At 40.2% G+C, this 13,808-nt stretch overlaps 1 protein-coding gene across 4 annotated transcripts in view; it reads right to left on the bottom strand.

Annotated features, from left to right (window-relative positions):
• Positions 1 to 13,808, bottom strand: part of LOC106948159 (roundabout homolog 2) — a 94,941-nt gene that overhangs the window by 46,640 nt on the left and 34,493 nt on the right. For all 4 annotated transcript variants that reach the window (XM_015033665.1, XM_015033662.1, XM_015033664.1 and 1 more), the window contains exons 4-8: positions 12,921 to 13,078; positions 11,042 to 11,162; positions 9,932 to 10,070; positions 8,838 to 8,965; positions 2,105 to 2,229 (exon numbers count right to left, since the gene is read on the bottom strand). In XM_015033665.1, the coding sequence (XP_014889151.1) occupies positions 2,105 to 2,229; positions 8,838 to 8,965; positions 9,932 to 10,070; positions 11,042 to 11,162; positions 12,921 to 13,078 (671 nt within the window). The remainder of the gene's footprint in view (positions 1 to 2,104; positions 2,230 to 8,837; positions 8,966 to 9,931; positions 10,071 to 11,041; positions 11,163 to 12,920; positions 13,079 to 13,808) is intronic.

Genomic DNA, 13,808 nt, shown 5'->3' with positions numbered 1-13,808 from the left:
TCCATAAGGGTCAGATTGATTTATTGAAAACCCACCGGTTGCCCCGTCAGCAGATTCCTCCACCTGATCTGCGGCTCCAGACTGATTTAAATCGTGTTCTTTACTCTCCATTACGCTGTTTGTTCACGAATGTTTTCCAACAAACCTGCACAGAACAGCTGGATTCATGCTAAAAACTAAATTACACACAAATTAACTATTTAGTAATTAGGTGCTTGTGAAGGCAACTAAAACTTGATTTTATTGTAGGGTCTTACTGTAAAGTGAACAGAATACAAATTAACGCCACACTTTCCACATTTCTGAGATTCCACGTTTAAAAACACACACACAAAAAATGCTTTTTTTCATTTCTTGTTTCTTTCTCAATAGACTGAGCCCAGCATAATAACTGCAGCTTTTACATCAGTCAAATCTGAACTACATTTTTCTACAGTGAAAATTTTGATTAACAAAACTTCTGTATTGTGGAAAAGAAAAAGGGAATTTAAAGTTTTATTTCTCTAAAATCTAATAAATCAACGCAGCTTTAGCTCTTTTTGTTGCTGGTAAGGTGTGAGGATGGGCTTCGTCAGTGAAAAGTGTCTTTTGTTCTGTTGCGTGTGGAACGTTGTGTGCCTGGTGCAAAAAAAAATTTAAAAATTCACGCAAGAATCAATGTAATTTTCTTTCCCTTTAACCTTCAAAAAACCTGACTAGTTTAAAGATTAAGTGGAAGATACGGCTTGAATCTCCCAATTAACTCTTCCTCTCTGTTGTGCACAATACCCCGCACGGCTGCAAGCATTCCCACATAAAACCCCGATAAATAAATCAAATTAAAGAGAATAACCGGCATTCAAGGTGTTTGTTGACGATGTACCAGATGTCTTGCAGTTCTGTCATCCTGTTTTTTCCGAATGTAAAACGAGGGGGGAAGGGATCCGTTCAGCCAACCACTTTATTCCTCTAAGAGGCTTAGATCTCGATGGATGGACCAAAGTTATAAGGTTACAGATAATCCTCCAAATAGAGTGAAAAAAACAAACAGCCAAGCACAACTGTAAGCGGAAGCAGGCATGTGTATTCGTTAATACTGCATGGGGACGAAACCAAAAAAAAAAACACCGAGCTTTATATGTCTGTGCTTGGAGTCGGTGCAGGTAGCTGCTAATTGAGCAGAGCTGAATTTATAGTCAGGATAATGTGGAAGCAGAGCAGAGTTTGCCTTGTAGGAGCACTTTCAGCACCTGCTAAGCCCTCCTTCATTCCCCTGCTTTATTCCTCCAACTGCATCCGGATCATATTCCTGCCGACAGGGGGAGGGCGGGGGGGTTGAGAGCAGAGACTATGAGGTTGAAAAAATGAAGGTTCTCTTAATCCTCAGCTTTCCTGCAGGAGCCTCAGGTTTAGTACCAACACCGGCATGGAAATGATAATAATCCCCTCCGCCTCGGCCACTCTCCCTATTCTAGGCCCAGAGCATGATGCTACCTCCACCAGGCTTAAGTTTGGGCATTATTTAGGTAATGTGCTGTATTGTTTTGAGAGCCACGCCTGCCTCTTGAAATAGCGGCCAAAAGTGAGACCTTGGTTTTATTAGACGACGATGTGTTTCACTTAGTGATGAAGTTCCTGAAACAAATGGGTTATTCTAGTTTTTCCCTAAAAGACTTCAGTTTGTTTCCATTAAGTTGTACAGATTATGCCACAGTATGGATGACAAAAAAAAAGTCTGCAATGACAAATCTTTGTCTTGAATTGGAAAAACCTTTTATATCCTTTGTGTAAGCTGTATTTTCCAGTAGGTTATCTCTCCCAGTAAGCTGTATGTGTAAAAACGTGTGCAACATTTGTCTTGAAAATGTGTTTTGAAGAGTGTGGGCAACTCAGAAAAAAAGGTGTCAAGCTGAAATCAAAAAAAAAAAAAAAAAAAAAAAAAAACCTCCACATGTTGGGGTGAGTCATTCTCGCCTTTCAAAGGGAGGTGTGAAACTCTGTTTATTGATATGACAAACAATAAAGAGCTTGTAAAACTGTTCAAGCAGCTAACACCAACACATAAAAAACAACAACTGCAAACTTTCCACTCACAAACATCTTATTCTCCGATCCAGCCTCTTACCTGGCTGCCCTCTTTCTGCCAGAAGATGGCAGGTGGAGGGTTTCCTGTGGTGCCACATTGGAAGGTTACACTCCTCCCTTGGGCGGCAATCTGGTCTCTGGGCTTTGCAGTAATCTGAGGCGGCACTGGAAGGAAAGGAATACAAGAAGGTTTATTAAGAGCATTAGTTGATAGAGGAAAAAAAACTAGCTTTTTCTGATTGCATCCTTGTGATTAGCATTCACAAGATGTACATTTGTTTAACAAATTTTGATGGACGATAATTTGTCCCAGAAATTATTGGGATAAGTGATAATATTGTCATGTAGAGACCATTTTCAACTAATATAATAAAAATAAATAATAGTAATAGCATTAATGCAACTACACCCACTCAAACATTAAGTTTTTAATTTCTAAAAGAACTCTTAACAAAATGGCGGCTTTTCAACTGGGTTAAAGGGGAGTGTCTCTTAAACAACTGTTGTCCAAATGGAAGTGATTGTGCTCGTTTTAATTTATTGTGTAATTAATTGATTTAATGATTACTGTGACAGGCTTATGTATTGATAAAGTGATATGGTGACACACTGTTTTCAATAAACCACTCTTTTGTTTAGTTTTTTTGCCTTGAAAAGACAGACTGCTCCTTCCAGAAGGAAAGAAGCCCAATTATCTTGATGTCTTCTTCATGACTGATGGTAGGATGGATTGCAAGATGGATAAATGGATCGGGAGGCTTCGTCTGTCTGTAGTGGTAAACAGAAAACCGAGCCAAAAAGGCAGAGCACTCCAGCTAGCACTCTATCTGAAGATAGAGATCACAAGTGAAAAGACTTGATCCGAAATGCTATTGGCTGAAATTGGCTTTCTTCATAGACTCAGCCTGGGAGATTGGAGAGCATTCCTGTCACGGTGGAAAAGCTGAGCTGCTGCTGCTCCTTTGCCACAAAAAAGTCAAGGAAGCAGGTGATGAGGGTCTCTCCTGAACGCTCAGCTTTAAACCTCCAGGACAAAGAAGCCCGCCGATCTCCAATCAACCACACGTCGCCAGTAGCGGTATCTGATATGGGCGAAGTGGGTAGATGCCCAGGGCAGCTTCTCCTTTAGGGCGGCCATAATAGTAGCCTATTTCTTGCTTGAAAAGTAATTATTTCACAAAGTGTAGGACTTTTTTTTTATAACAGTTGTGCAAATTGATTTATATGTTTTAAGTGAAGTAGTGTAAAACGTGTTTCTAAAAATCAATGTAGATGTTAATTGACAGTTAAGTAGTGAAATGTGTCTTGATCAAAATGCAACACATAATTATATCAATGTTTGACTCATGGTGCAGTTTACCTTAATTGCATTTATTTTCTACAGTATTGTATACTTTTAACAGGAGTGTATATGGTATGTTTGTCCCCTGCATTGTGTGTTTATTGTATTTTATATTATTCTTGTTTCTCCAACATTTTTCAAATAAAATATTAATTTTATTCATTTATTGGCCCAGGGCCCCAAACAAGCTCTGACTGCCCCTGTACGTGGCCCCTCTGTTCGCTGAGCTTCACTGACTGCCACTAATTCAAGTCACCAACGTTGGCCTAAAAAGTTCCCCTCACTGTCATTATATCATAAATGTTTATTTGATGGGATTTTAGTTTTATTTCAAAGCGTTGGGTCTGAAAGCCGATTTACATAAACGTAAAGGATTAAAAATGGCTGCAAACGTATTAAGTCCCTCTCCATCACAGCTGTTTACTCTGATGTTAATCGATAAAACCCTCATTAGCTCTTAACAAGCTGAATGGAAGGATCTATTTACCCTTCTGAGCCAGTTTTGAGCTATCTCCACTCTCTCATCCGTCTCTGATCATTAATGAGAGAAATCACCTCAAGCTGAACTGAAGAAAAACAAACGGGAGGAAAAAATAAAACCCTGACACGCAGCAGATCGACGCTGCACAAACCGCCACCGTCCTCGTGACATTTTCTTTCTGGCTTATTTTTGGAAAAGGTCTCAAAAAGCTCTCATTCTCCATCTGAGGTCGGATCGCTGCATTATCCACGACGTCATCGCGTCCTCTGAGGATTCGCACTGACCGCTGCCCACTACATCCAGCTGGATTGATTGGCTCACAATTCCCACAGAACATGGAGCTTCTCCAGCCTGGATCCATCTGCTCTACGGTGTCTCTGCATCATGCATGTGAGCACAAACACAGAGTTGCCCATATGCAATACCGAGGGGAAAAAAAACTTCTCGACTAACTTTAGTTTCTGCTGGAATTACATAAGCAACACTGGTCCAATAACATCATCATGACCAAAGGAATAAATTATGTGCTGACTTAAAGCTGCAGAATGAAGCTTTTCTGAACTTGCTATGAGGAAGAAGCTGCACTGTAGCAGAGAGCAGGAGGGAGGGTTTGAGCAGCACCTTTAGAAGCATGATTGACATCGCTAAGACCCTCCTCCTGGCTCTGATTGGTTGTTTATGACCAAACATGTATTTCTGCTGATGGCAGTAGAATCACAAAGAGCAGGTAGAGTAGCTTGATTTTTGTCTCATGTTATACTAATACATAGTTTCTCCTATTCCACTCACATGCAGAGTTCTGTAAATTCACACTTATCAAGATAGTTCACAAACTTAACAATGAGCCCTAAACTTTGTCAATTAAATTGACACAGGTAGCAGAAACTTGCCCTCAATTATTAATCAAGAAGGACAAAAAAAATGCTGAGAGAAGTTAGCCAGTGACTGGACTCGACCAATTTGGGCCAAACCGCATTACTTAAGCACTATCAGGTCATGGGGGCTTAAGTAATACGACTCAAAGTCAGCTGTTTTCAGTGTCAATAAGATATTTGCCACAAAGTAAAAAAAAAAAAAAAAACAGAGATGTATGCGTGAGCTGATTAAAAGGCAAACTGTATTTTCTCTAACCTTTACCAGACTCTCAGCAGATGAGAGTGAAGGCTGAACGCATTGCAGTAAAGCTGCTCTGTTTTATTTATTTTAGATTTCCACCTCATTCACTCATGGACCATGCAGCATTTTTTTTTAAATCTCAGAGTTAAGATAAATATCGGCATTCTGTAGGGAACACATCCGCAGAGGCTGCTGTTTTAGTAACGCTAGATGAGCCAACTGTGCTAATCGCTAGCAAAAGCAAGCGAAAGGCTGTGAACTCTAGCAAACATTTTCTCTTCGTATAATAAGAGTAAAACCTGATTTACAGCAGCTGCTCTCTCTCACAAGCACACACATAGTGCGAAGCCTGCGCCTCCAATAGGTCAGCTATGAATATTCGTGGCAGGAAGGTTAGAAAAACATTCTGAATTATGTTCTGACAGCTTTTCTTACCATAAAGGTCTTAAAGACAAATCAGACTGCAGATGATTGCGAGTTTTTTTTTTTTTTTTAAGAGCCATCGAAACACTTTCAACCTGAAAATTTTGAATTCTGATTAAAATCCCAATGTATGCAACAAATACCAACACCAGATGCACATCTAATCACAGGACCAACACAGATACACACGGTGGAATGAATGATGATTCCTGCTGGGACGCAGCAGAGTTGATCAGAGAGCCACTGGGCGATCTGTTAATGGCTTTTCTAGTTAATTTATAACAGAATAAATGCATGTTGTAAACTTTAAATCCTGCAGGTTCAGCTAAAGGAACAGTAGTTCTTACTCCTTTTGCTTCACTCAGCCATGTTGAACATTTTCGTACCATTTAAGATTCTCAATATAGCCCTCTGCGCGTTTTAATTTGTATTTTCTTCATTCAGATTGTGTTTTTCTCATTATCGTTGCAGGGCATTCTAGGACACTGCCTCACTATTGTGTTGTTTAGTTGTGAGACCGACTAGAGGATTAAATCACTTCCTTTCCCCGCTGTAGATCTGAGGGGTTCACCGAGATGTCACCTGGCTTTTCCCTGACTGCAGTCGAGGCAAAGGATTCAAAACAACAAACTATTGGAAAAGTAGAAAAATGAATCCTAAGTAATGATGACGAGGGGGCACGAAAATCAATCTATGCAGCGTTCGTCGCTCATGATTTTTGTTTGTTTTGTTTACGCTTTGTCACGTTACAATCAAAGACATCCATGAACAAGACAATATAAATAACTGCAAATTTGCAAAGTGGGATGAAAGGAAGTCATCTATCCATCCTTCATTTTCTACACCCAGTTAATTCATGAAGGGTTGTGGGTGCCTATCTCCAGCTCTCAGCAGGAGCCTGGATAAAAACAAAAGACTTTCCAAAATGTTTGCGTTCTTCAAGATAAAATCCAGGGAAACAAACTACTTTCAGAGCTAACATTATTAGTCAGCAGAGTCTACCTGAGTGAAATTTAAACACAGCTGTTCTGTGAAGCCCTCAGACATCTGCTGGAGAGAATCAGTAAAAAAAAAAAAAAAAAGAAGCATAATGAAAAGGAACAAATGACACAGGTCAGGAATAAAGATGTGCAGGAGTTTAAAGCAAGATTAAGTTATAACGGAGCTTTAAACTTACAGATTCAGTTCATGATCAGGTTGGGCAAAAAGGGAATTATTCAGAGAAGCAGCCAAGAGACGCACAGTGACTCTGGATGAGCTGCAGAGATCCACAGCTAGTGTTGGAGAATGTGTCACTACGGCAACAGTCAAATTCACAAATTTGTCCTAAAAGAAAGCCTTTGTTGAAGAAAAGCCTTAAAGCTGCAGTAACTTTCATAAGGAATATGTTTTACATATTTGTTGAAATGGTCATTTTGTCACAACAATAAGAGAATAATGATATGTGAAAAAAGATCGTTATGAATTTTGATGCCTTGTTGTATTTGTGTAGTTGAAGGTCTAAATAAAATCTGATCTAAATAAAAATAAAAACACTGAGGTCCTCTGCCTCCTCTCAGTGGCCCTGCTGCCATCTGCAGAAATAAACCAATCAAAAGCCAGGAGGAGGGATTTAGTGCCATCAATCATGCTGGTGTACGTTCTGCTAAACTGTTATTGGTGGAGAAACAAATTGCCATTGTAGAAAAACTGTTTATCCGCCGTCGGTAGCTATGCTAACTAGCCTGAGCATTCACAACAGTGGTGGCTGGGGGCAGCAGCACATACACAAGGATGATTGACTGTGCTAAATCCCTCCTCCTGGCTCTTGATTGGTTTATTTCTGCAGATGGCAGCAGGACCACTTTTGTTTTTGTTTAGATCAGATTTTACTTAGACCTTCAACTATACAGGCTCTGATTGATTGTTTCTGACTGAGCGATGTATTTCTGCAGGGAGGAGGTAAAAGGAGCTTTATTTTTTTCACAGATTATCTGTGTAAAAACTCAAGGTTAAGCTATCACAACATGGTGACTGTTTCATATAAAAAATACATATATTTTAAAATATTTGTTAAAGGTTATACTGCAGCAGTGAGGGGGATAAAACCTGCTAGAGGCCACAGAAGACATGAGGCGTTTAAGGTCTTGGCTGTAACGCAAAAATTTGACAACGTTCCAGAGCACAACTACTTCTGCCCCGCACTTTAAAAGTTTTTTTTTTTTCTTTTGAGAATTAATTTACAACCTTCTTTATTCTTTCTGTCACCCAAAAGCAGCTTTAATTTCCTTTTAAGGGGAAGCTCAAGTTGCTTATATTTTAAATCCCGCATGCTTACCTATCCTAGTTTAAAGCAAAACCACATCAAAGTAAAGCTATGTCATTATTTAACTCTGAGACATGGGTTGAGTTCTGATTAAAACACTTTTCAGCTCCACTTTCTGCTGCTTGTAGCTGCAACCCAAGGCAGGATTTGCATGGTGTCACATTATCCTGACACACTGCCTTGGACATGGCAGATGCGTGTAGAAGGAGTCCTTAATCTGGTGTTACACAGTCTGGGGCTTCCTTATGCCTTACTGCAGCAACAGACGCTGTCAATGTGTCAGCACCTAATGGAGGGACTTATTTACACCATTAGGCACTGATTGTTGCTTTTAAAAACCATTAGGAATAACAGATAGAAAATAACCTAAATTACCGAGAGACACGAATGTCGTTTTCTTTTTTTTTCTTTCTATCTTAGATAAGAATTAGATCTTGTGGAATGAGCGAAGTGGAATGATGATAGGGCTTGAAAAATGATGGGTGGAGGGGAAAAAAAATAGAAAACTAATGAAATGGATGAAACACTGAGCCAGAAAATAAAAAGCACGGAAAAGTGTTTACAAAAAAAAGAGCAAGAAAGAAGGTTGAACAGAAAACTGTCGGGTTTGGATTTCATTCGCCGTGATAAAGGCATTAGTGAATGAAGTCATCCCAGACTGTTCAAACCAAGACGCATGACGAGTGTGTGGGGAGAGAAAGGGCACTGAGAGTTAGGCAGAGAGAGAGGGGAGATAAGGAGACAGGAGGAGAGAGAGAGAGAGTGAGAGAGAGATAGAGATAGAGAGAAAGGGGGAGTCATGTCTTATTAATACTGTGACTGCTCTCTGGCAGTGAGTGAAAGTACACATCCATCAAACATCTGTCAAACAGCATAATCCATACGGTTTAACATAAGCTGCTGGCACCACCGTCGGACCCACACAGATGCTCCCGTCTGAAAACACAGCAATCATCGGACAAAAAAAAAAAAAAAAAAATCAGCAGCAGGATTTATATTAATACAGCCGTCACGTGACCTCACAGGCACCGGGAGCTCCTTCAGTGCATACTCAAGTACGGGTCTGCGTGCGGCTCTTATTTGGCATGAGTGGCGCGTGTTCTCACCGTGGACCTGCAGCATGGCCGAGGCCTCCGTCTTGCCCACGCTGTTCTCAGATGTGCAAGTGTACGTCCCGTCATCCTGCTCCTTCACGCGGAACAAACGCAGGTTGTTGCCGTTGCGGATTTCAAACCTGGGAACGAAGCGAGGTGAGACACAGAAAGGGTGGACACGCACACACACACACGCACACACGCACACAAAAAGAAATAAATAAATAAAAAATACTAACTGCACAAAGTGAAAAAAGCAATCTGCTGGTAGGACAAGATAAGATTCACCCCCTCCATGTCACTCAATCTGAAGCCATGATTTTCTTTTTTTTTTTTTTTTTTTGGGGAATTTTCTGGAAACAAATAAAAATGTCCTGAAAAAGGTGATAAATAAAAAAAAAAGCTAGACTGAATCAGGCTTTATGATTAAAACAATTGCAATTGTGTTCAAATATAAATTTAAATATCTGGCAATCAATGTCAATACAGAGCAGGCAGTGAGTAAATTAGGTCCATTTAGCACATTTAAAGAAATGAGTTCAAATAGAATGAAATGAGAGTGAAGATAATATGATGTAATACCCATACAAAACTAAAGACGCCATAGGTTTTTCTTTTTCTTAAGTGATGCACATTGGAATATTTTAGATGTTTCTCTTTATACGAAAATCATCAAAATGGAAGAAAACTCAGATATAAATGGCAGGAATATATTGAAGCAATGCTCAAAAGACTAGCAATAGAAAAGAGTGCAGAGTTTGTGCTGATGAAATTTACTCAACATAAACTGAGTAAAAGTACAACTCTTTCCATGATGACATCAAAAGCTTTTTTTCTAGGTATTTTGAGTAAACAAACATGATTTAAGAGTCAAAATGCTAAACCATGATAGCCTCATCCTGTCTATGTATTATAAAAGAAAGAAATGACGAAACTGTTCAAAGCTGGGTTGTTTCCACCAATTAATGCTCTTTGAACATTTCCATAAGCTAAACTAAATAATTAAAGATCAAATCTGCTGCAAATGTGTGCTAGAAACTCAAAACTGAGATCTATTTCTAACATACGTCTCTTCAGCGGTTTGTGCACATCTCCTTTAGTCTCACCTCCCACGAGGAAGCTCCCCTTCCTCTCGCCGCCAGCGTACGGTGGGAGCAGGATCGCCGTGGACCTCACACAGGAAGTCCACAGTCTCTTCCTCCATGACCACCTGGTTTACCGGGCGCCGTACCAACACCGGACGTTCTGCAGAGGAGGCATTATGCACAAACACATTATGCCAACTAATGGGCAGAATAAAATGCGGTAAAAGTGCAAAACTCCTCACAGATTTCGAAGTTCAGCTTTGGAAACATGAAAACATTTTTTCAAATTATTTCATATTTAAGATGAACCTGTCCCTATGTAAAAAATATAATTCCATCATTTTAAGTCATAACATTTCACAAAATGGTTTCTATTAGATTATTTACAATTTACTACATGATCAATAAGTGCTTAACTCAGACCTGTCTGACAACATAAAGTACAGTACAGTACCACATTGTGGTCCAACAAGTTATAGACATCAGACTGGAAGAAATTCACAGTCATTTCTTAGGCTTTGGGTCTCAGGTAAACATCGAGCGTCATTGTCCAGAACTGTGATGAACATTTCTCCAAAGAGGAAAGGTGAAACTAGCGCCACCCTAGCTAGCTACCATCATTAGCTAGCTAGCTATGTAAGTTATCTATCTAGATAAGTTAGCAAGCTAGCCAGCTAGCTACAGTATGTGACAATATGGCTAAGTCATCTCTTAGGCTCTGAGTATCAGGTAAGTAGTGAGAGTCATTGTACACAACTGTGATGAACCTTTCCCCAAAAAGGAAAGGTGAAGCTATCGAGCTAGCTGGACAGATTTTGGAGTGGCCTAATCAAAATCATCACTGTTGTGACTGTTCCAATGAAGCTACTTTAAAATAATTCTCCAAAGAAGCACAAGTCACTATTTCTCAACAGTGAGTTTAAAGACTCATTCCCAGTTATTGACAACCATTAATAAAAGTTATAATAACAGCAAACAGTTGTTTTGTTTTAGTTAGGATTAGGGTTAGTTTTGCACTTTATAGATCATGATTTATTTATTCTGGTCATTTTTGTTAACATTTGTTTAATGATTTGAAACATTATGTTTTGAGAGAGCAAACACTTCTCTGTGAAGATGTGGAGTTTTTACCGTAAACCACCAGCTCGGCAGGATCGCTGTCCCTCTCTCCCACCATGTTGGTTCCCACACACACATACATGCCGGCATCGCTCTTCCTGGTGGGGGAGATCATCAGCTTGCCCCCTCGCATCTAAAGGAGAACATCAGCATAGAATGACAGCTCAGCTCAGAGTCTCCTGACGTCTCACGTATCCTGGATCATTTCAGCCTTTGATGGCTAAAATCCATATTAGGAAAGCTTTCCAGGAATAAATTATGAATATTTTATATCAAAACAACACGTGAATCGTTGTGGTTTCCCCACAAGCGACACAGTGAACTATGTGTGTGTTACAATAAAGTTTCTCCTGCCCTCAGACAACCACTGCCTATATTTTAAAAGTTGACTTTCAGCAATCTCGCAGCCATCTCCGGGTTTCACACATGAGGGGAGAGAACGACAGGGGCGCCAGGGATCCAGAGATTTTCCAGTCCATAGCACAACAACATGTCTGCCCTGAATTATAGTCTTTTAAAACTATTGTCAGTCTAAATGAGTATCTCTCCTTTTTGCAAAACATACTCCTCCTTGACTTCGAATGCCACATCATACATGAGGTTCAAAGTAAGAAAAATAAGACAAATCTATTTTTTTTTCTGTTTTGTTCAAAGTGACATTAGCTTTTGCTTTGAGCTTACTATGAGTCAGCTAAAATACATTTCTGCTTTTTGTTCTGCTACAGTAAATGCAGCAGAAATTATAGGTTGTAAAGAATTAGAATGTTTTTATTAGTCAGGAAGTGCAGAAACATGTAGGTCTGATGCTCTCAGAGGCAAACTGCAAACTTAACCTTTTGAATGCCACCATTAGATAGTGTATTGGGTTTTGCTGCATCACTACAATGTCTAATTTTATACTATTTTTGTACAAAAATAGTGCAAATCCAAATTAAACCTTGTGTTAATATTAGTATTTTTTAAAATTAAAAATGTAATTTAGAAAAATATTTGAAATAAGCTCCACAGCCAAGCTAAGATCAAAACTGGTTTGGATTTACTAATAATTATATTCCCTTAAAAAAAATTTCACATCCCTTGAACTTTTCACCACGTAGTCATGATATGACCTCAAAACGCAACGATTTTATTTGATAGAACATTGCAGTAATGCATACCGTAGCTGTCAATGGTTACCATTGGTTACCAATGCTACCAAGGGTAATCAGTGCCAAATATAAATGTTGGCATTTATAATTTAGCCAACACATGAGTTCAGGCACTAAGGCACTAAGTTAACAATATGCTAAATTGCACGTTTTTCAATTCAAAACAGCCCGAGTTCTAAAAGGGATTAGAAATTAATAACATATTCTACAAAGACTACAGGAACTGGAAATGCTGTAGCTGTTCTGTGGATGAATTTGGAAAATGAAGCCAATTCTTTGTTGGTCCTCTAGTAACGTGTCGGAGGCTTTCCCTTCTCCAGCTCCAGTTCGTAACGTAGGAGGTTCAGACAGAGTCAGCAAGTTGAAATCAGCTGAAACAGAGTTGAAACAGTCCAATTTATTAAGCCCAAATTACAGCGCTGGTCCATCACCATGCTTCCTTAAGGGAAACACAGGAAATGGTGCCAGACACAAGTTTCTAGTTCCTTTTCTAGGCCTCTATCCAAGCTACGCCCCAAAGAGGGCGTTCCCTTATGAAGTCATCACCTAAACCTCACATGTGCGTATACGTGAGCGTGTGAACATATGTATATGTGCATGAGCATGCAAGCAGCTAAAAGAGAGACAGGAAAACACAGAATCATTTATAACAAGAGTTATAACACTAAACAACTGAAGTATTCATGGTTATATCATCATCAAAAACAGAGAGTTTAGGTCAGTGCTCCTGCGTTTATGTTCACCGTGATGCGGTCGTCTTTGCTGCTGACGCGGGCGTTGTTGCGTTTCCAGAAGACAGAGGGTTCGGGGTGACCCCGTGGGGGCACGCACTCCAACACCGCGGGCTCTCCGGCAGCCACCACCACATCGCTCGGGGCCTGCCGGAAATCATCTCTCAGAACTGAAAGAGAAGACGACACGCAAACGCAAAACTCGATTAGCTTGAAAGGCTCTACGGGTCTGAAGTATTAAAACACACAGACGGGGAACCAGCAGGACAAACAAACAACCAGCTTCATCAAAGCATCATCGGTCTGTTTGTCTTGGAAGTAGCTACCACCTTTTTTCTTTTTCAGCCTTGATCAATCTTCCTGTTCAGGACTGAGAAAGTTCATTATTGCACGTGCCTGACTGCTCAAATCCCAAATACCCCCGCCCCCCACCTTCAACATCCTTCATGTTCCCCCCCACACCCATGTCCTGGTTTTCCTCTTCTTCTGCTGTCAGGACAGACTGAATAATGCACATCTTTCAGTCCAACATGAAGCAAACAAATAATAATGGCGCATTTATAATTTAGCCGACACGTGAGCGAGTAAAAACATTGCTCCAGCGCTGGAGAAGAGATTTAATTTGCTCTCCTGCGGCGGCTGGAGTCAGCAGTGAGCGAGAAAGCCGATCCCCCTGAAGTCGGAGCAACCCCGCGGATGAGGACAGGATGAGAGGTTTGACACGGCGACCTCTGATATCCTCTAATCTTTTCCTGTGATTGACAGATGAAAGCCTCGGCTTGAACCGTGAACCGAGCCTTCTCAAGAGAGAGAGAGACAGAGGCTCCTGTACAAATGGAAACTCATGCTTTTAAGGCGCTGACAGCCTTACACTTTCAAACACACACAGACAGTCTCAGA

This window comes from Poecilia latipinna, unplaced genomic scaffold (assembly GCF_001443285.1).
Source record: "Poecilia latipinna isolate Pla-1442-1.1 unplaced genomic scaffold, P_latipinna-1.0 Scaffold276, whole genome shotgun sequence".
In the NCBI taxonomy this organism is placed as follows: Eukaryota; Metazoa; Chordata; class Actinopteri; order Cyprinodontiformes; family Poeciliidae; genus Poecilia; species Poecilia latipinna.
Note: the sequence above shows the minus strand (reverse complement) of the source record. Positions and strands in the feature narration are given on the sequence as shown.